The sequence below is a fragment of the Budorcas taxicolor genome, chromosome 2, assembly GCF_023091745.1.
Source record: "Budorcas taxicolor isolate Tak-1 chromosome 2, Takin1.1, whole genome shotgun sequence".
In the NCBI taxonomy this organism is placed as follows: Eukaryota; Metazoa; Chordata; class Mammalia; order Artiodactyla; family Bovidae; genus Budorcas; species Budorcas taxicolor.
The window spans coordinates 71,254,817-71,277,069 of NC_068911.1; the positions used below are offsets into that span (position 1 = coordinate 71,254,817).

The window sequence follows — 22,253 nt, forward strand, 5'->3', positions numbered from 1 at the left end:
ACTCTTCTGCGACCCCATGGACTGTCCAGCTCTTAGTCGTGTCCAACTCTTTCCACCCCATGGACTGTAGCCCACCAGGTTCCTCTGTCCATGGGATTTCCCAGGCAAGAATACTGGCCTGGGTTGCCATTTCCTTCTTCAGGGAGTCTTCCTGACCCAGGGATCGAACCCATGTCTCCTGCAATGCAGACGGATTCTTTACTGCTGTTCCACCAGGGAAGCCCTTGATTTGAATGCCCTTAGTATAAGGTGTGCTTTTTTAGTTTCTGAATAACCAATAACCAAGTATTTTGTTATTCTAGTTCTTCACGATTGTACTGGATAGATGCCTTTTTTGATAAAATTGAGCACAGTACCTTTGATGGTTCAGACAGAAAAGCCCTGACCAATATACCTCAGTTGACAAATCCATTTGGACTTGCTGTCTCTCAAGGTATGTTTTGAAGCAAAAGTGTTTTATTTATACTGTGCAAGCTGTATAAAACTCATCCTCATTTGGCAATCTCATAATTCCAGAAAAACTGGTCACTTATGAAATGGTGCTCTTATGTCTAAATAAAACATTTGGTTTGTTGATGAAATATTAATTTTTTTCTGTTTGAGGCATTTTTATATAACAGTGCATCTGTTTTCTTCCTCCCATCTCCCCTCTTGTGAGTATAGGCATGTTCTTGTGGGTTCAGTTGCTGGGAATAAGAATCTAGCTTGGCACCACGAAACAGGTGGTTTGCTTATTCTTGATTGATAGTAGAGGTTCTGTGAATGATTGTGTAGCATGTGCCAGGCCAAGAGAGTGGAGAAACTAAAATCTACCCTGGTTCTGCTTGACAAACCATAATTAATCTAGTTAGAGAGGTGCCATTTTGTGATCCACCAAAGCCCCTACACTTACGCTAGTTGTGTCTCAGGTTGAGACTTCCTGCATGCGTGCTAAGTCACTCAGTTTGACTCACAAAGTATCTGACTCTTTGCGACTCTACGGACTATAGCCCTCCAGGCTCCTCTGTCCATGGAATTCTCCAGGGAAGAATACAGGAGTGGTTGCCATGCCCTCCGCCCAGGGGATCTTCCTCGCCCAGGGGATCTTCCTGACCCAGGGATTGAACCCACGTCTCCTGCATTGCAGGTGAATTCTTTTCCATTGAGCCACCAGGGAAGTCCTGAAATTTTGTACTGTGAATAACTGTCATACTGCTTTAAAAAAAAGTGGACATTGACTATAATTCAAAGACTTTCTCATACACATGTAGTATGGAATGAATAACTAGTAAATATACTCCATATTCCCCCCCTGTTTTCTGTGGAGGAGTGCATGTTATTTTAAAATATTTTAAGTGCTCTTGTGAGATTTTTGAGTCAGTTATAAATATGCAGCCCCCCTCTCCCCAGCCTGTGCATTCTTTTCCCCTTTCTACTAATGCTGTCCAACACATCCTATTTGCTCTCACATAGGAACAGTATAAACATGTTAAATTTTCTCTGCTGTTTGCTGGAATATTTTGCAATGAAATGAAAATGCAGTTTTTATTTAATTGCTGGTTTGCAGTTTGATTGCCAGTTAGGCTAAATATGATTTAGTGAGTCCAATGACTGATTAGTCATTGATTAGACCATAGATAAGGAAAACTGATTTTATGATAAAATTTGTGACATCTTAGTCATTTTCTGGTGAGTTGGAATTTTTAGTTGGTTATTGCTTTTTCCGTTGGAAAACTCTATTGAAATATGCATTTATTTCCCTGCTTTAGTATCTTAGGTAAAAAGAACACAATTGAATTTTTGATGTTTAAAATCTTGTATGGCCTATTTCATTTTTAGCTTTGTGGAGCATTATTGTCTTTTAAGGTGTAGGAACACTTATGTGGATAAAATTTTATTGATCCCTAAACATGCACTAACATTTCCTTCTTGAACTATGTCTATGCTTTGCCTTCTCAAAGCTCATTTTGAAATTTGAGAGTTAAATTAAAAAAAAAAAATGTTCTCATTAAACATAGGATATAAAATGTTTGACCTGGAAGAGAACTTAGAGATGAATTTTACTAGAAACATGAGCCCCCACACAGTGAAGATCACTCAGCAGTTTAGTACTCAGTCTCCTGAGGCATCATCTCATATTGTACAAAAGAATCCTGAGATTAAAAAAATTTTTACCCATAGAAGTCTAAGCCCAATTACTATTAAGTACCATCACAATATTCCATATTCCAATATTCTTCCCTGAATCTGAACACTACTATTATTAAAAATATAGGCTTCTTCTAGATAAAATCTCTCTCAGATACTAGCAACTCTTTCTACTGTTTTTATTCCCTAGCACTCTGGTGTCAGCAAGTATTCTTCCAACTCTATTGTTTTATTAAAGGTCCTTAGCTTCAGAGGCTCAAAAGTCAACAAATAAATTTTTTCTTTAAGAAAAAAAAATATATATATATATATAAGCTTCTAAAGAGTCATTTCTAGAATTGCAAGTTATGGAAAACAGAAACGTATTTATTTAAACAGATACTTATGAAAGAAGCTTCCCACATTTAGAAGAAGCATTACAAACATATTGCATTTTCCCAGGTGAGCTGTGGCAAATAAACTTATCACCATATTTCTTCTTAGACTATATATATGTTACTGATTGGAGACGTGGTATTATTCGATTCGGGAAATACAATACTGGACAATCGGTTATTCTCCGAAGTGGTGTTGGTTCTGTAATGCGTGCGAAAGTATATGATTCTAGAGTCCAGACAGGTGAGTAATGTTGCCAGGTTGTTTTGCATGGATGTATTTAATACGATGGCTCCTTTTACCTTTAAATACTTCTTATTTACTATAACTCCTGATAGTTTTATCTTCCTGTCACTGAGATAATTTTAATGTGTAAGAATTTCTATTCAACTCTACTAACTTTAAGCATATGGGAGGAAAAACACATTTCAGCACTTCTCTGTATTTAAATTGAATGTGTCATTTGGCGTGTTCCTTTCCAAGAAGAAGTCAGTTTCTAATATTGGGTCTGACAAGTATTCTTTTCCATTCATTTTTCATCACAAACCAAACCTGTGATCAACCTAAAAGGAATGCGCTTAACTCCCCTGTTTGGGGGCATTGCTTTTTCAGGGTCTAATGCCTGTAACCGACCCACCAATCCAAATGGCGACTGCAGCCACTTCTGCTTCCCAGTGCCGAGTTCCCAGCGGGTGTGTGGTTGCCCCTACGGAATGAGTCTGGCTTCTGACCATTTGACATGTGTGGAGAACGCCTCCCAAGAGCCGCCGGTGGAGCAGTGTGGCCCTCTTTCCTTCTCCTGTCACAATGGCAGATGCGTGCCCCTTCGGTATCGCTGTGATGGATTTGATGACTGTCTGGATAACAGTGATGAGGTTCAATGTACCACATATAGTAAGTAGCTTATACATTAGTGATACGTCCTATGATCTATATGGAGAGAGGTACGCTTTAAAAAAAAGGCTTAGGTTATCTCTATAGGAAAAAAGGAATATGTACTCTAAAGGGTTTTAGAAAGCTAGACGATTAATATTATGCATAGATAATGTTACAGATGATTTCTAGCATTATTTGGACTATCCTCAATAAAATTTTTTTCTGACATTGGATGGACATGCAGAATCACTGCATCTTGGCCTCTCCTACCCCAAATAAATGGGATCTAACCTATAGTACTGGAGAGAATGGTATCATGGAATAAATGTTTGCAAAAATGGCTTTTGAAAATCTCATGTACTGTATTCCTTTTTCCTCCTGTAGGTGTAAAATGGATTATGGGTGAAATGGTGATTTTAACCTTTATAATCTTTTGATGGTAATCCAATTTATAATAAATACTATTGTGATCTCAGAAATTCCTATCAAGGAGACATTAATAGAAATGACATTTGAAAATAAAAGTGCTCGTTTGTACATTTTTGAAATTTCTAAAGGTTTATTTTGTTTTGTTTTATTTTGCACTTTTCTTTTTTAAAAGTGCAGATTTTTACATAAATGTTTTATCAATTTCAAATGAGCCATATGATGAGAGGAAGCATAGCTTAGAAGCAAAGGATGGGCCTTACAGTCGTGACAACTAGAGTTTTGGTCTTGGGCAGATGCCTAAGCCTCTCAAAGCCTCAATTTCCTCATCTGTAAAAATGCAGATAATTATATGTACCTGGCAGTATCCTTGTGAAGATTCAGAGAAAAAAGAAATATGTAAATAATAGTTGCCAAATAAACATCAGCAAATGATGATGACTTTTACATTTTGTATAATGCTCTCATTGAAAGGTAAGATCTCATTTAAAAGGCTGTAAAAACCAATGTCTTTAGGACCAATGTGTTTCTATTGTAGATGCTACCTGTTCACCTTTAGCATTTGAGTGTAAACGTGAAGGACACTGCATTCCCTCAATGTGGCGATGTGATGGAGAGAACGACTGTCTGGATGGCAGCGATGAGCAGAACTGCCCCACTCGAGCACCCACTTCCTGCCGTGCCAATCAATTCACCTGTGACAATAACTTCTGTATCCCAAGGAGCTGGGTCTGTGACACAGATAATGATTGTAGGGATGGATCAGATGAAAAGTCATGCAGTAAGTTTTGAACTGATTTCTCTTGGCTGGTCAGCCTATTAAATAGATTTGAACCATGAGTAGGCCTTGAGTACTTTCCTTGAATGCTCATATAATTTTCATTGTATCTTAGCCACTTCTGTTCCATCTGCCAACCAGTGTATTAATAGGCTGTAAAAGCAAAGACATGGGAAGTCTTGCTAAATATTTTCTATGGAAGCAAAACAAGGACTGTCTTTGATATCTAACTAATATCCCGACGGAAACTGGAAAATAAAAATCCCACAACTAACTGTTCAGATATTTAAAACAATTCCGCTTTCTAAATCATATAAACACACCCAGATGTTTAGCTACTGGTTTTTCTTGTCATTTATACAGGCAAAAAGACAATAGAATAAAAAGGCAAAGAACATTTCAATTTCATTAAATCTTACCCACCTGCACAGAGGGGGTACAGAGTTCTCTGGACTAAGTTCTGTTTTGGTTGCATGATTTGGCTAGTCCCTTTTTTTCAGGACTAGATGAGCTTTAAGATCCCCTCTAGCTTTCACATTCTGTGAGACTATATTATGATTCCTATTTTGGGTTGTGGAGGCAGCCCGTCTGACCCTAAGGCTATGTCTCTTCAGCCAGCTAGGGTCCTGGTTTTGAGGATAGTTCTGCTTAGACTTTGGGTTAAATTCAGTTGTCATGATCCAGTTAAATCCAGTTATCATGTGGACCATGCTCCATGACCACAGGCCATCCTGTCTTGTGGGCTGGATTTCATTGCTTAGCTGTGCAGAAGAGTCTTGGACTTCATAGTATTCATGAGGTGTAGTCCAAAGCAAGGCCATGATGCTTATCTTCTACATATGGTCTGTTTTTCAAAGTATCCTCACAGTTTCTGACTCTGACATATATTATTTCTGTTCCTGTCTCCAAGAACACGATCTGCCTGACGTGCAGGAATTTTGAGCACACATACAACTGAGATAATTTATGTATTTCCTAAGCATTGTGCAGTTTGGCTCTGGTACACATTGGACAAGAAATAAACTATTAACTTGGTTTTGTTTTTGGATGACATTAGATTATACACAGACATGTTCACCTACTCAGTTTCAATGCCCTGGTCACCGATGTATTGCCCTATCTTTTGTCTGTGATGGGACCAAGGACTGTGCTGATGGGTCTGATGAGATTGGTTGTAGTAAGTACACTGTTTTACTTTTTTAATTAATTAACTAATTGCTTAATTAATCCACTGAGGTTATAAGTCCATAACTGATTTATATGTTTCAGGTGTACAATATACTAATTAACATTCAAAGATTAAACTCATTTATAATTGTAAAATATCAGCTATATTCCCTTTGTAGTGTAATATATTCCTGTAGCTTATCCCTATCTTGCCCCTGTCTCCTTCCTTCTGCCCACTGTTAACCACTTGCTTGTTTTCTATGTCTGTGAGTCTGTTTCTTTTTGGTTATTTTCATTAGTTTGTTTTAGTTTTTAGATTCCACATATAAGTGACATTATATGGTATTTGTCTTTTTCTTAATGACTAAGTCCATCCATGTTGTTGCAGATGGCAAGATTTCATTCTTTTTTATGGCTGAGTGGTGCTCCATTGTGTGTGTAAATATATATATCTCACATTTTCTTTATCTATTCCTCTGTTTATGGACAAATAAGCTGCTTACCTATCTTGGCTATTGTAATAATGGTTTATTTTTATTCATGATGTTTAGAAAAATTTCGATGTTCAGTTGTTCCTTGGGTTAATTTCTAATATTTTTCTCTCATTTTCAGTAATTAACTGCACTGCTTCTCAATTCACATGTGTTAGTAATGGTCAGTGTATTAGCAAGACATATCGTTGTGATGGTGTTTTTGACTGCGATGACCACTCTGATGAGACAGATTGTCGTAAGTACCATATACCTAGCATGTTTCAGGTGACAGGGTCATTTCTTATTTACCAGGATTGCTCTTACCACAGATTTTCTCTTAGATAAGCTAGAGGAAAGGCAGCCTAATTAACAAAACATTGTCCAAGGACCGCAATATTGATTGTATAAGAAAATGAAATCAATGTCACCAAATAGGGATAAATTGTGAATCAAGTAGTTGTAAATGGGCACTTTCAAATTGTCTTTTGAGTAGGTTAACTATTTCTCAGGTATTTTTCTTTTCAGTATTACCTGGGGCATTCAAAATTAGTGGGTTTCAATGAGGTTTGCCATATATAAAGATATTTTAATGGCTTCTTTTAAGTCTCAATAGGGAGGTCACATCAAGCAAATCATTTGTTTAGTATCTGCTAACATGTTTTCTGTGGTCTTTGTTCTGGGAGTCTGATAGAAAGTAAGAAACAAAGCAAGGCAGATAATTATAAGGGCTTTGTAGAAATGGTACAGATAAAATTTAATGAAGGTTCCGAGAAAAGACATTTTTTGAGGGTTCAAGGAGGACTTCATGGACTATAAATCTGATGGACCTTATAAACTTCACAGGCTGTAGACCTGATAATGGAAAGGATTTGTTATTGCCATTTTTATATTAAACAAGGTGAGGTGGATCATAAAAAGTAGGTTTCTATCAATTCTCCTCCCTAATCAGAAAACAGGGTTTCCCTGATGGCTCAGTGGTACAGAATCCACCTGCCAATGCAGGAGATGAGGGTTTGATCCCTAGGTCCAGAAGATCCCTGGAGAAGGAAATGGCAACCCACTCCACTATTCTTGCCTAGAGAATCCCGTGGACCATGGAGCCTGGTGGGTTATAGTCCCTGGGGTCGCAAAGAACCCAGGACACGACTGAGCGACTATAACAACAATCAGAAAAGCATGGTTTAAATCTATGGATAAAAGAAAATATAAATGCTTACATACTTAATAAGTGTGTACAACACCCAGAAATTCTTAATCACCGAAGTTTCTGTTTCACATTGAAAGCATGGAATTCTTCTCAGGTGATCTGAGGTTGAAGTGCCATTGCCTCTAGCTTTCTATTACCTTACAAGGTCCCTGGGAGAGAGTTTGGGTTTACTCCTGTGAAATAGGCAAGCATTCAATAGAACTGCTTGATGAATAGTGGAAAGTTTGCAAAGAATGGAAGATTTACAGTCATCTTGGCTTCATCATCATTTCAGTCACTCAGTCATGTCCGGCTCTTTGCGACCGCATGAACTGCAGCACACCAGGCCTCCCTGTCCATCATCAACTCCCGGCTGCTGCTGCTGCTGCTAAGTCGCTTCAGTCATGTCCAACTCTGTGCGACCCCATAGACGGCAGCCCACCAGGTTCCCCCATCCCTGGGATTCTCCAGGCAAGAACACTGGAGTGGGTTGCCATTTCCTTCTTCAATGCATGAAAGTGAAAAGTGAAAGTGAAGTCGCTTAGTCATGTCCGACTTTTTGCAACCCCGTGGACTGCAGCCTACCAGGCTCCTCCATCCATGGGATTTTCCAGGCAAGAGTACTGGAGTGGGGTGCCATTGCCTTCTCCAATTTGCATGTTACTCCAGGTATTTCTTGACTTCCTACTTGGCTTCATTTAGTATAATTCATTTGAGGGAAAATGATAACATCCAAATATATGAAATACATGAATTCCATGTCACCATAGCTGTTTAACCTCTATTAAATTCTCTGGTGATTTTTTATTATTTAATCCAAAGTTAGAAACACAGGAAATAATAATTTTCTTTTGACTCAGGGACTTCTATCCATTGTACATCCGTTTTTTTGTTATCAGATCCATTAATCAGATCAGACAGAGAAGACAACCATATATTTAGATGTTAATATTGCATTTGTCATAATCATTATTAGAAACTCGCCATTGATCCAAAGTGATTTCTTCTGAACCTAGGAGTTATGTAAAAGGGATTATGGATCACATTCACAAACGCATTTTCCCCATGCTGTTCTCTTAGCAACCAGGCCTCCTGGTATGTGCCACCAAGATGAATTCCAGTGCCAAGAAGATGGGATCTGCATTCCGAAGACCTGGGAGTGTGATGGGCATGAGGACTGCCTCCAGGGATCTGATGAGCACAATGGCTGTCCCCCCAAAACCTGCCATCCATCTCATTTCGTCTGTCAAAATGGAAACTGCATCTATAGAAGTTGGCTCTGTGATGGGGACAATGATTGCGGAGACATGAGTGATGAGAAGGACTGCCCTACTCAGCCCTTTCAGTGTCCCAGTTGGCAGTGGCAATGCCCCGGCCATAGCATCTGTGTGAATCTGAGTGCAGTGTGTGATGGTGTCCCTGACTGCCCCGGTGGGACAGATGAGTCCCCACTTTGCAGTAAGTCTCCTGACCACAGTTTGCTGGCCATGAACTCATCCTGAGCAGTGGCCAGCTGTGTGTCATCATCGTCACAATCACCATGTAGTTCTTGAGGAAGGAATCTCAGTTCTCTGAATTTCAACCTGTGTAGGGATAGCCCTCATGGAATTCAAATAAATCATCACTGGATAGTATTTCTCATTTAATCCTTTGCACCCAGTTCTGTGTTTTTACTTCATTAGATCATCAAATTAAATTTGGTTCTGTTGGGTAATGCGCTCATAAGTTTTTCTAACTTTCATATTTCCTAATTTCAATCAGAACTTGCCACAAAACAAGTAAAGTCCAGGGATTTGTGTTTGCTGTGATTAAAATCCTGTGATTGGCATATCATCCTAATTACTGTCCTTTCTTTCTTTGCTCTTTAATCAATGCTCACTCTCAGATGAACCCCAGCCAGGTATGACTGCAAAGTGTTTTAGATTCTTATGATTTTATTTGCATTGCGTTTGTGCTGAAAATGTCCTAATCATTTTGACTTACTTCCCCTTCTGGTACATGTTTCATACCATGACTGTTATATAAGAGTACACATGGAAGTAGAGCGTATTTGCATCTACAGGCAGATAACTATCTTGGGTGCCTTGGGCATAGTCATTTCAGCCCTGAAAGTGAGGATGATGGCATGTTAGTGTATCTATGCCCTCTAGTCTTTCAGTTGTCTTTCCCCTTTGTAAACCTTTTAACTCTGTTCTTCAATGTCAAAGTCTCATCTTCCATATCTATGTAGGTAGAAGAATGACAGAAAACAAATGGGAAGTAATTTAGGTCTCTTTGCATGCTTTACCAATGACAGTTATGTTTCTTTATGTTTAGTTTATATTTCCTCCACGTTTCTCTCATTGCACTAAATGGAGTTATATTAGAAGGTTGTAGTGAAGAAAGTGGTCCAAGTCCAGTGGATGTGAAAGATGGTAAATCCTTAAGCAAGTCAGAGCACTGGACATCGTATGGACCTCATCCATGTGGATTCTGCTCATAGCTCATGCTTGGGTATTGTGTTGAGGGTGATGTGAGACTGTATGACATGTAATATAACAGAGTGAACCAAAGAAGCAAAGATTCCTGACTTTTCCCCTTTGTGATTTCTTTTTCTTTATTCTAGACCAGAATAGCTGCTCAGATTCCAATGGTGGTTGTACTCACCAGTGTATTCAAGGGCCTTATGGGGCCCAATGCCAGTGTCCATTGGGATACCTGCTTGGCAATGACTCTAAGACCTGCGAAGACATAGATGAATGTCGTACTCCAGGCTTTTGTAGCCAGTACTGTTACAACATGAGAGGTTCTTTCCGGTGCTGGTGTGATTCAGAATACAGGCTAGATGCTGATCAGAGGACTTGTAAAGTTACAGGTAATGAAAGTGAACTAACTCCAGCTACCATCTACATACTCCAGACACCATCTTTGTATAATGCCTAATGAGTTAAATTCAACCAGTATTAATTCTGGGCTTCCCAGAGGGTGCAGTGGTAAAGAATCTGCCTGCCAATGCAGGTAGATGTAAGAAACGCAGGTTCAATACCTGACTCAGGAAGATCCCCTGGAATTGGAAATGGCAACCCACTCCAGTATTCTTGCCTGGCAAATTCCATGGACAGAGGAGCCTGACGGGCTACAGTCCATGGGGTGGCAAAGAGTTGGACATGACTGAGCACAGCACACACATAGTATTAATTCAGTTTCTGTGACATGAAAGTGTTTGTACTATGTGTTAGGGTATTGATGTGGCTGCTTTAAATGTGACCAAATAAATAATACTAAAACCAAAGAGGCAGTTTTTTATTTTCAGGTAGGAGTCTGGAGGGTAGAGGGTTCGGGGGTAAAAACTGGTGTGCCTTCCATCCAGGAATCCAGTGATCTTGCTCCAGAGTTTGCCAGCTCCCGGGAAGTATGAAAGGGGCGAGCAGCTTCCTTTTAAGGGTGATACCAGGAATTTGACACATCATTTGTGTTTGCATTTTATTGATGGAAATTTAGTCATATATTCTCTCCAAATTGAAATGGAAATGGAGAAACACCTCTAGCTCTTAGGTCCTGTGCTTTGCTAAAACTTAGCATAATTTATTACCAAAAAGGAAGAAGAGAGAGGACATGGGAATGATTAGAAATCTCTGCCACAGCTGAATGCAGAGTACAAAATAAGCAAGTACAAAAGTAACTATAGTAACAGGAAGAATGCAAGAATAGTTCACTCCAGGTTGATAGATAAACACTGAAGTGTAATTCAAGGATGAAATTTTGAAAGCTTACTTTCAGTACTTATGAAAATCAGCTATTAAGGTAACATCATTCTTATAGGAGTTTTTGTTTGTTTTTCCCCATTACTCTAGTTTGGAATGGCATCTTCTTTCTTTTATCAAAGGTATTGCATCAAATATTGTTGTTTCTCCCATAATCGTTGACACTTTGTATTTTCTTCTTGGACAGAATCTCAAAGTCTGTTACTGGTGGCGAGTCAGAGCCAGCTTGTTGCTGGCAATATGACCCAGAATGGGTATTTTGTCTACCCGGTTATCCAACACGGTTCTCACATTGTGGCTGTTGATTTTGATTCAGTCAGTGGTCGTATCTTTTGGTCTGATGGAACTCAGGGTAAAATCTGGAGTGCGTTTCAAAATGGAACAGATAGAAAACTAGTAAGTACATAAGTACATGTCTACTGGCCTTTGATCTGACTAGTTCCCCAGTCTCAGGTCTATTTGCTGTTAATCACCAGTGAGAGAAGGTCCTACCTTATCTTAAGTGGTTCTCATGTCTCCCTCTGGGCCATTCATACTTAAAAGCCCTGGATGTTCCTGACTCCTATCTGATGGGATCTGAAGGGAGAGACTTGAATCTGAATACCAGGCTATATGATACAGAGACCTCATTGCATCTTGGAAGTCCCATCTGCATTTTTTTTTTCCTAGTGGGTAAAAAACAAGGGAGACACAGGGGAGGTTGCTTTTCTTTCTTTTGTCTTTTAAAATTATTTTTTTAATTTGTTATTTCTTTTCTACCGTGGTTTATTATATAGGATAGTGAATATAGTTCCTTGTGCTATATAATAGGACCTTGTAGTTGAAGTTGCTTTTCTTAGCTTTAATTCAGTTATGTTTCTTGATCAGTATCCCAGAGTTTCAGTTTCTTCATCCTTGGTGGTTATGTTTCCTCTGCCCCTTAGAACTTTATTTTGTAATTGTTGGCTCTCAATCAATAAAGGCATTACTTTTGCCATGAGAACACTGTAAAGCTTCATAGAGTGGCCAACTTAGCAAATGGATACAGTTTTTGTTTAATTGAAAAAATTCTGAAATCAAAACTCCACACTAATCCAACAATAGAGTATTCAATTCTGCACAATCTTGTAGCTTTTCCCTAGAAAACCCTACTGTTTGTACATGGGAAGACCACATTTTCTATTCCTCACATGAAAGCATAAGACAAGTTAGATGATGCCTTATTCTCAATTTTCATTTTATTTCTATGTTTGGATTATTTCTCGAGAGGTCACTTATTATTCACTTTTGGCTTTAGGTACTCGACAGTGGTGTCAGCATGACTGGAGATATTGCAGTCGATTGGATAGGACGCAATCTTTACTGGACAGACATTTCCCTGCGAACAATTGAAGTCGCGAAACTGGATGGGAGCCACAGGACTGTGCTGCTTAGTGAAAACATAACAAATCTAGGGGGACTAGTAGTAGATCCCAGAGCTACGTAAGACATTTTTTTTTTTCTTAAATATCATGTTGCCTTAACATTGTATGAGAAGAAATAACAGTAACGTGATATGGCTAATACTCATATCACAGTATTTTAAATGATCCCTTGTTTCGACGTCTCTATATAAATGTTAGCCATACAGCTAGTTGTTGCTGTCTTGCTTTATCTGAGTAGTCTTCATAAAGTACACAAGAGCAATCGGTTGTTCACTTAAATGAAAGATCACGTTACTTTTTAGCTTGCAAGTATATGATGAAGTCTCTAACAAATGCATGCAGTAAAACACTTCATATTTATACAACCAAAAGCCAGGTTTTCTTGCTTCAGTTTCATATTGTTTACTACAACTTCCTTTTAGGTCATGTAAGGAGATTTTTGCCTCCTGGCCCTAAAGGAAAGAAGAAATTCTCTCATGCTTAGAAATCTTTGAGGGCTTCTTTCCTTGAATTTCCTTAGGTTGTCTTCTGCAGGAAGATGAGCTAGGCAAATCATGTTCAATGCAGTGTAGACGTGCTAAATATTATACAGTATTACACACCAGTGAAATTTATGATGAATCTGATGATGAATAACGACTTTCTTAAAAATGACAGGGTAGATAAACAAGGACAGATAGACTCTTCTAGATCACTGTATGTGGATTGTACAGAAACACAAATCAGCATGGAGACACTTCAGTGTGTCACACTGTACTGCATGTTTTATGAATGTTATAAAAACACCCAGATGGCTTGTGATTGCATTATGATTGCAGTTTTACTTTGTGACATAGTAAGCTCTCACATATACTCTAAACTGAAGATGTGTTATTTTAAGCAGAGCATAAACATGATATTCTATTATTTATTTATATTTTATTATTTTTTTATTTTACTTTACAGTACTGTATTGGTTTTGCCATACACCCACATGAATATTCTATTATTTAAAATGACAATTAGTTTCCATGTAGAAACATGTCCTGTCTGATTGGTAACTCATTTCTTTTCAGTGACCGCGTGATGTTCTGGTCTGACTGGGGCAGTCACCCTCGCATTGAGCGAGCTAGCATGGATGGCAGTCAGCGCACCATCATTGTGCAAGAGAAGATATACTGGCCCAATGGATTAGCTCTCGACTACCCCAATAGGCTACTCTATTTCATGGATGGCTATCTTGATTTCATAGACTTCTGTCACTACGATGGAAGCAACCGGAGGCAGGTGATAGCCAGTGATTTGGTAAGTTGGTAGCAAAGAAAGGAAATTAAAGCACGATCATGGTTTAGTAGGAAGCATATGGAGTAAAAGAAAAGTAAGAAATTCACTTCTGTGTCATAGACATCCAGAAAATATCAACAGGAAGGAGGGCCGGTCCATCTTTTTTCACAGAAAATCATTATTCCTGTTCATGGTCCAGGAAGGATTAATAGCTTGCGTGATTTAGTTGATCTGTTATTTAGCTGATGCCAATCTGTTGTTTCCATGTAAATAATGATTTAATTATATGTAAATTCCTCAATGAAATCATAGTTTGTTGCATATTTTGTATTTTTATTCAGGAAATTCTGGTGAATTTATTTTCACAAGTTAAATGCAAAAATGAAGAAAAAATATATTTTACTAAAGAGCTTTTGAATCCTTCAGAGTAAAGATGAAGGCTAAATGACACAGGTCCATGAAAGTATTTTTGATTTGTCAGTGGGATATAGGTCAAGAAGTATATTTTTTTCTATCTCTTGAGCAAGGATTTGGCTATGTCTTTATTAAGTGAAATGCTAAAGGAAACCATCTTCTTGGGTAGGTATCCCTTCCTACTTTGTTCATCTTAGTTTTTATTTCTAGGTCTCACTGTTCTCTTCTGCTTCACAGATCCTGCGCCATCCTTATTCCCTAAGTCTCTTTGAAGATACTGTGTACTGGAGTGACCGTGCTACTCATGAGGTTATGAAAGCCAATAAGTGGCATGGGGGGAACCAGTCAGTGGTGATGACTCTTCACCAGCCTCTTGGCATTGTTGTGGTTCATCCTGCAAAACAACCAGTTTGTAAGTGATAGACATATCTTTCCTGGGTATAGCTTGGAAAACATTGATTCTGGGAATGTAAAATGTGTAATTTTGCAGACTCATTTGTTTGGACAGTGTATTTCCATGATTTTTATTTTGTCATGGAAAACACAAATCTTTTTTGTCTTTACATACTCAAAGTCTCCCTGGTTTTTTTCTCTCACTTGCTCTTGCCACACTGGGCTTCACTGGACTTCCTTTCAGTGCAGAAGCATATCAGGCGTCTTCCCATGGCTGAATGTCTGCACTGGCTCTTCCCTCTGCCCTGGGGTGCTCCTTGCCCAGATCTCTGAGGTGCTCCTTCTGTTACTCTCAGATGGTCCTTTGTGCCTTCATTCTCTCAGATGGCTCTTGACCATCCTCTCATTCTTTTGTTCTTTGTTTTCACGTTCTGAAGTCACACAATTTATGAGTTTAGTTCTGGTTCCCTTTGTCATAATAACGGCCTCATAGTCACAGTATTCCCAGTTTCCTGCATTGGCAGTTAGGTTCTTTACCACTAGCACCACCTTGAAAGCCTGTTTGGCTTTACTAGGTTTTGAGTGAACGAATGGATTACTGCATCTGACAAAGTGTATGTAATGAGAATATATAAGATCTAGAGAATATCCTATCAGCATAGGATGCACACCAAATCTCTTTACTTCAAGGAATAGAAACACAACACAAAGATATCACCAATTAAAAAAAGAAAGATTATTACCGAACCAGAACTTTCACAACAGTAGGTAAGGTCACATAGAGAACACAACTTGGTTTCATTTAACATAAAAAGATCTTTTGGGGGTCAGCCAAGGAGACGCATCTTATGTAGCATCAAATTTCTACTTCTAAGCTCTGGGTTACTCAGGGGCTGTTTGTTCATAATCCATTTACAGACTGGATTGATCTGTGACCTTGGGTAAGTCATTCTTCTCTCTTATGCCTCTTAAGAACCTTATGTTGAAAGATGATGTTGGAGAAGGGTGAAGTAGTTAAGGGCAAAAACCGAACTAGCCAAGGTAACTTATATATTTGGGTATCCAAATATTGGAGACTTCTGGGATTACAGTTTTTAATCGAGATATAATTGACAAATGACATTGCATTTGTTTTAGGTGTGCAACATAATGATTGGATATTTATATATATTGTGAAATGATCAATGCGAGATTAGTGAACATCCATCACCACATATTTTTCTGTGATTAGAACTTTTAAGATCAACTCTTTAGTCTTCATGCTGTACATTACATCCACAAGACTGCTTTATGTTGTAACTGGAAGTTTCCACCTTTTGACCACCTTCATACTTTTTGCTACCTTGCATTCCCTGCTTCTGGCAAGCACCAATCTGTTTTTTATTTTTTAATTTAGATTTCATATGAAAATGATATCATTATACCCTCCAGGTCTGTCTATGTTGTTGCAAATGGAGTATTTTCTTCTTTTTTTGGTGGCTGATTAATATTTGATTATATGCATGTTTATATACACACTCTATCGTCTTTGTCCATTCATTCTGTTCACTTTAATGTGGGCAGTTTTCCATTCACCTGGTTTTCTTCTCTTTGTATTACAGCCTCAAATCCATGCAGCAATACCCGATGCAGCCATCTGTGCCTGCTTTCCTCAAAGAGTCTTTTCTCCTGTGCTTGTCCTTCCGGGTGGAGTCTTGCTCGTGATTCTGTGACTTGCGTGAGAGGTAGAGTATGTCCTTTAAGTACGCTCTGAAGGTGGAACTTGCCATCGAACTCTAAGGCACTTGCTGATGGAGTGTGTGCTGTTTCCTCTGATCAGCAGGTATCTGTGGGGTGTGTGCCGTATGGGGTGAGTTAATTGAGCACCATAAACAAAAATTGATTTACAATCAACCATATACAGAAACTCCATTACAAATGAGTTGTAATTGAAACATAGTTTCTATATATGGAGCCAATATTACGTGTGCCTGCGGTTCAGCATTCTTTAACCTCAAACTTTTTCTTACCTGGTTATAGGCAGGCAAGCTGTGATAATGGGAAGTTCCAGATTCTGCATTTAGAAATAAAAATCGTGGCTGTTTGTGGATAGTTATCTCATTTTAAAAAATATTTATTTTTATTTATTTGTTTGGCTGTACTGGGCTAGCTGTGGCACATGGGAGTTTTTAGCTGTGGCATGTGAACTCTGCAGCATGTGAACTCACAGTTGCATGGCATGTGGGATCTAGGTTCCTGACCTGGGATCAGACCTGGACTCCTGCACTGAGTGTGTGGAGTCTTAACCTTGGACCACAAGGAAAGTGCCCCCTTGTTTCATTTTTTATTCTCATAACCAGTAGTCAATAAAGAGTGTTACAGTGTGGGTGTTCTGACTCCAGTTTCAGTACCTTTACTGTTTATTATTTTAACGTGCTCTAAAAATGAAACTTTTCTTTGTATGAAGTACTTTGAGTGATTATTTGAGCAATTTATTCTTCATCTCATCCTAGATATCTTACTGGGTTGATTGAAGAGTATGTGACTATTATACTCAGTACTTTAGGGATCGAGAAAGGAAGGATAAGATATAGTCAATCCACGAAGGGAATTTCTAAGAAATCATTTTCCTTTGCTTAAAAATCTAAAGAGGTAGTATAAACAAGTTTCTTTCACTACTCAGCGAAGAGGAGTAAACATATTTTCATACTGATAAAAATGGCTGTGGACAAGTTAAAAGTAAATGTTTAATGGTGAAAAATTCCTAAATTAAGAGAAAAGTAGTCTTAATCCTAGAGAAAAATTTAGTTCTCAAAAGGAAAATATATTCCTGAATCCAGGAAATTTATGGTGTTTACAGGATATACAGATGCAAGGTTACTGAAAATTTAATTCCATCAGCATGTAATATTTTGCAGTGATACTTTTGTGATGAAAGATTTTAATTATTGGTAATGCTTACAAAGGGATTGGCATTTGCAATGTTTCTTCAGAGATTTATTCTGAACCTAATCCTTGTTGACATTGTTTAATTTAGTGTGTCCTCAGAGTCTTTCAGCAGAAGATTAAACGGGGCTATAGACATTCTTTGTATAAAACATTCTTTCACCACGGAAAGATTGTTGGACTGTGCTTTGGGGATTGGTGTCATCTACATTACTATCTGATAGTGATTGATAAGTGTCAACCCTAAAAAATACCTTTTCTTATTTCACAAATAGTTCCACTAGTGGTTTCCCATGGACTGATTTTTACTGAGGTGGAACTTTTTCAACATTTTCCAACAGGCTTCTGAGCACCGGTTGGGTTACTGAGTGCTAATATATGTGAACTAAAAAAAAAAAAATTACTTTTTTTTTTCAACAAGAAGCTTAGAAGACAACATTTATAGATGAAAATAGTTTATTTAAATATTTGATCACCTTTAAAATTTTGTCTGTCCAATGTCTAGAATAGCTTTGGAAGTTCTTGTATAAGATTAAGTGAAAAAGCACAGATTGTTTAATATTGGCTATATATTCATAAAATCATGCATTAAAAAAATCTGGAGGACAGGATACACAAATGTCAATAGTGCTTACTGTTGGGAAGGGAGATTATGAAGTATTTCTATTTTTTCCTAATTTTATGTTATAAAATTTTAATGGGAGAGCTTTCTCTATATAAAATAGTTTTTTTATTATTTATCAAATATGTTCTCCAAGTGCCAAAAAGCCCCCCAAACTCAAACCATCTTCCCAGCACCCCCTAATATTAAGAGCTGCATATCCAAAATAGGGTTGTATAAGGTCTGACTCTGGGAGGAACTATGCTTGGGAGTCATAAATGCCACCTCTAATGACAGCGTAAATTTTTCATTCCCGACTGTTGTCTTTTCACTTCTTTGCTCTGCTAACACTAATCTTAATTCTTAATAAGATAATGACATGAAAAATAAAAATGAGGACACTTTCTTTTCTCCTGATCTCCTTTCCAGCCAATCCTAGATGCTGCTGTGCCTACTCTTTCATGGCCATGGTCCATATCCTCTGTCTGGTCCCCCAGAGTCCAAGTTCCTTGAGGATAAACCCGATTCCTTCACATATGCCCATGGCACACAGTGTCACTTAGGGAATGTTGAATGGATGACAAGCCTTTCAGTATCATTTTTTGTTTATTTTCCATTCATGTGTTTTTCGCATGTTTATGCCTTTATTGATATGGAGAGTTATAAAATTAGTCCTTTTTTCTTCTCCATAGAGCACTTTTCATGCACCTTCCTATGCCACCTGCTGTCTTGGTGGTCACTTCTGCCAGTGCAGCGTTAAATGATACCCCACCTCTAATCTATGGCCTGCAAATGCTCATTGGTTGTAAACCCTCTCAAACACACCCACAGTAAACAGACGGAGGTGCTGAGACCTATCCCTAGGGAGGAGAATTGGCTGAAGGAGTAGCTCTGGAGGAAGAACTTATTAGAGGAGGAGTCCGGGAGGCCCATGTTTGGTGGATAAGAGATGAAGATTTTTCAGCCTCAAGCAGTGCTTTAGTTAACAATTCTTCCAATTAAGCAAAAGAAAAATTACCCTAAAAAGAGCAGAATCAGATTTTGAGTAAGTAAAAATTCCCCTGTGAAATTGAGAAATATTTCTTATTTCTCTGAACTAATGAACATTTATAATATATAATTAATTAATCATTAAATATGATCTCAGAATAATTTCAGGGTACATTTGAAACTCATAATTTTTAATTTCTGTATTTAAATCAAATGTATTCAGGAGTGATTTGATATTCAATAAATAGTACCCAGCATGTACTTTTTGCAGAACAGTGATTAAGAACATAGGTTTTAGATTCCAAGTGACCTTGGTTATTTTGCAACAACAACAAAAGGCTTTAGGGAGAGAAATTAAAAGAATAAGAATTTGTTTGCTGCATATTGTATAGCATGCATTCTCAATAAATGAGGATTGCTATTTTGATTATTGCAGTTGTTCAGAAAAGAGGAAAAGCAGCTGAGCGAGGCAAGGTTTGGGAGTTAATCTCGTTGCATTGTTTCCTGCAAGAGTTGCATAGCTGTGGGAGGCTCCTTGGCCTCAGTTGTTTTTGAAAACAGCATTGCTGGTTGCTGTGAAAGACTAAATGCTATATATTGTAGTACTTTTCAGGAATAGTTGCAAATTTCAAATCTGTACTAGGTTAATAATCAATTGAGTCAATTCATTTCTCAGTAATGGAAATGTCAGGAACAAGGAAAAGCTAATCGGATGTAAAAGAAAGTAAAGAAAAAATTGTCAAAATAATCCTGCTGAAGATGCAAAGCTTCCCGCATGATCAAAATAATGCAAACACCATTTTTAGCCCATGAAGATTATGCAGTAATTAATCATTTTATACTTTGTCTTAATAGGTGATGTCTTAATAACACAAACTCACATTTCAAAGTTTTCCTTTTCTCACAGGAATGATAATAAAACCCTACTCATGAACTTTATTAGTTTTTTCATAATGGGCCTACAGTCTGGAGAAGATGATCTCTGAGAAAGGACCTCATTATCTATTAAAGAGCCTACATAAAGTGACAGTTTAAATAAGCTATTATGAAGATGTTTAAATTGCAATATATAGATACTTTTGAGAACTTCAGAAGACACTCTACATATTTATTTATCTGTGCATCCATTTATTCATGTATGGGGTCATTCAGTTAGCAAATATTTATTAGACAACTATTCCAAGCTCTGGGGACATAATAGTGAGTAAACTGAAGGGGGTCACTGCCCTTTGGGAGTTAGAATCTAATGCAGAAGATAGACATTAGTCAAACAATAATTGGTGCAGTTATAAATTAGATTTACTTAGTAATTAGACTCTTTCATAAACACTAGGCAACACTTTGTGGTATTATTTTCTAAAAATACTTAAAACTAATGAACTGCCATTCACCAAGAAGAGACTACAAATTTTCTTTTGCCCCAAAATGTGAAAATCCAACTTTCCCTTGCCTGAGGCATTCTGCATCTAGAAATGGAAGAACTTTTTGTCTGTGACTATCCAAACATGGATAGTTTAGCAGTGTGAATAAGGAATTAATGAAGTTTAAGGCAAACGCTGATCTACCTTGGGTGATTCCAGAAGTCTTTTATGTGAAATTGGTGATCTGGTGACCCACACCCACTGTGAAACCCAATGGAAAAACCTGAATTTTCTGGTGAAATATCTATCATGCATTATAATTATTGCCATGATCCTTCGGTGGCATTTTATCCTATCAAATGGTAATAATCCTTTGCCCTCTGTTAGTCTAAATATCTGGGATATAATTTTGAGTGATATTCTGTTATTTTCACAGATGATCAAGCATTCCTAATAGTTGTAAGAAACAGTATAATTTTTGGAATTTCCCTTAATCCTGACGTGAAGACCTTTGATGGTATGGTGCCCATATCAGGGGTACGCAATGGTTATGATGTTGCAGTTGATTACTCAGAGCAATTCATCTATTGGCTTGAAAATCCAGTAAGTTTCGAATAACATTCCAAGTAGGTAGCTTGTTCTTGAAGAGCCTACCTTCACGGAGGCCTTCTTACATTTTTGCTTGTGGGTGTCGGGGTGGGAATGACCCATACAGAAATTAGTTTAACACTAAGCCTTTTTAAATTCAGTGAGGGACGTCAATGGGAAGTTGGCCTGGAGCAAAGACCCAATAATAAAGACGTTTAAGCTCTTGGGTGCATTTATTCATTCATTAAGTATTAAGTGACTACTACTTTCCCTGCAGTGAACTGGCTGCTTCCAACTGCAGAGTACATGCCAAGAGGAAGCAGTAACCAAGTTTGCTCTTGAGCTTTAATCTAGCGGAAGATATTAGACCAACCATAAGAATGATCTTCACTTAAGACCAAAGGCAATAATTCCCTAAGGGAATTTCAGGAAAACATCTGATGTGGCTGCTGTGGCCTTCACTCAGAATCTTTGTCCCTAGGAGAAAAGAGAACATTCCTCCAATTTCCTTCCCACTGGGACTCTTTCTTTACCTATTAGAGAAGAAACCTGTGAGAATGGGGAAGGGGCAAGGAGAACATGAATGATTCAGTGTTGCTGGCATTAGTGTTTTACACAGTGAGCCCACCCAATGGCGCTGGCACTTTGCATTTCTTCCACGCATGAAGTATCTTAAAGCCACTGCAGTGAAGAAGCTGTGACCTTGAAACAGCTCACCATTCTTTGTCTTTTTCACCAGGGTGAAATTCACAGAGTGAAGACAGATGGAACCAACAGGACAGTGTTTGCTCCTCTGTCAAGTCTGGGGGCTTCTGCGAGCCTGGCCTTAGACTGGCTATCAAGAAACCTTTATTTTACTGATCACGTGTCTCGATCAATTAAGGTAGTAATTCCATAAAACTATTGACACAAACACTGGTTTCTGATTCGTGTAAAATTTCAGGGAATGCTGTCATATGGAGGAAGGAAAAAGGGAAATTAGTAATAGTTCTCTGAAGACAAGGAGAAACCTAAAAACTGAAACTTTCTACTGGGCTATTTTGTCTCCACCTGAGTATCAATGGCAGCCTGTTAATAATTTAATAAATAACAATTTATTAAAATGTACACAAAGATAAATAAAAATTATGTAACAAATTCAGTGTAAAGGGAAGCTTATAATAA

At 38.0% G+C, this 22,253-nt stretch overlaps 1 protein-coding gene across 1 annotated transcript in view; it reads left to right on the forward strand.

Moving 5' to 3' along the window:
* The window catches only part of LRP2 (LDL receptor related protein 2), a 181,737-nt gene that overhangs the window by 80,124 nt on the left and 79,360 nt on the right, over positions 1-22,253 (forward strand). Inside the window, exons 19-33 of the mRNA XM_052652982.1 lie at positions 303-433; positions 2,611-2,745; positions 3,115-3,396; positions 4,343-4,585; positions 5,640-5,759; positions 6,362-6,478; positions 8,489-8,866; positions 10,014-10,262; positions 11,339-11,547; positions 12,428-12,612; positions 13,610-13,838; positions 14,469-14,643; positions 16,226-16,348; positions 20,938-21,104; positions 21,829-21,972. Of these exons, the coding sequence (XP_052508942.1) occupies positions 303-433; positions 2,611-2,745; positions 3,115-3,396; positions 4,343-4,585; positions 5,640-5,759; positions 6,362-6,478; positions 8,489-8,866; positions 10,014-10,262; positions 11,339-11,547; positions 12,428-12,612; positions 13,610-13,838; positions 14,469-14,643; positions 16,226-16,348; positions 20,938-21,104; positions 21,829-21,972 (2,887 nt within the window). The remainder of the gene's footprint in view (positions 1-302; positions 434-2,610; positions 2,746-3,114; positions 3,397-4,342; positions 4,586-5,639; positions 5,760-6,361; positions 6,479-8,488; positions 8,867-10,013; positions 10,263-11,338; positions 11,548-12,427; positions 12,613-13,609; positions 13,839-14,468; positions 14,644-16,225; positions 16,349-20,937; positions 21,105-21,828; positions 21,973-22,253) is intronic.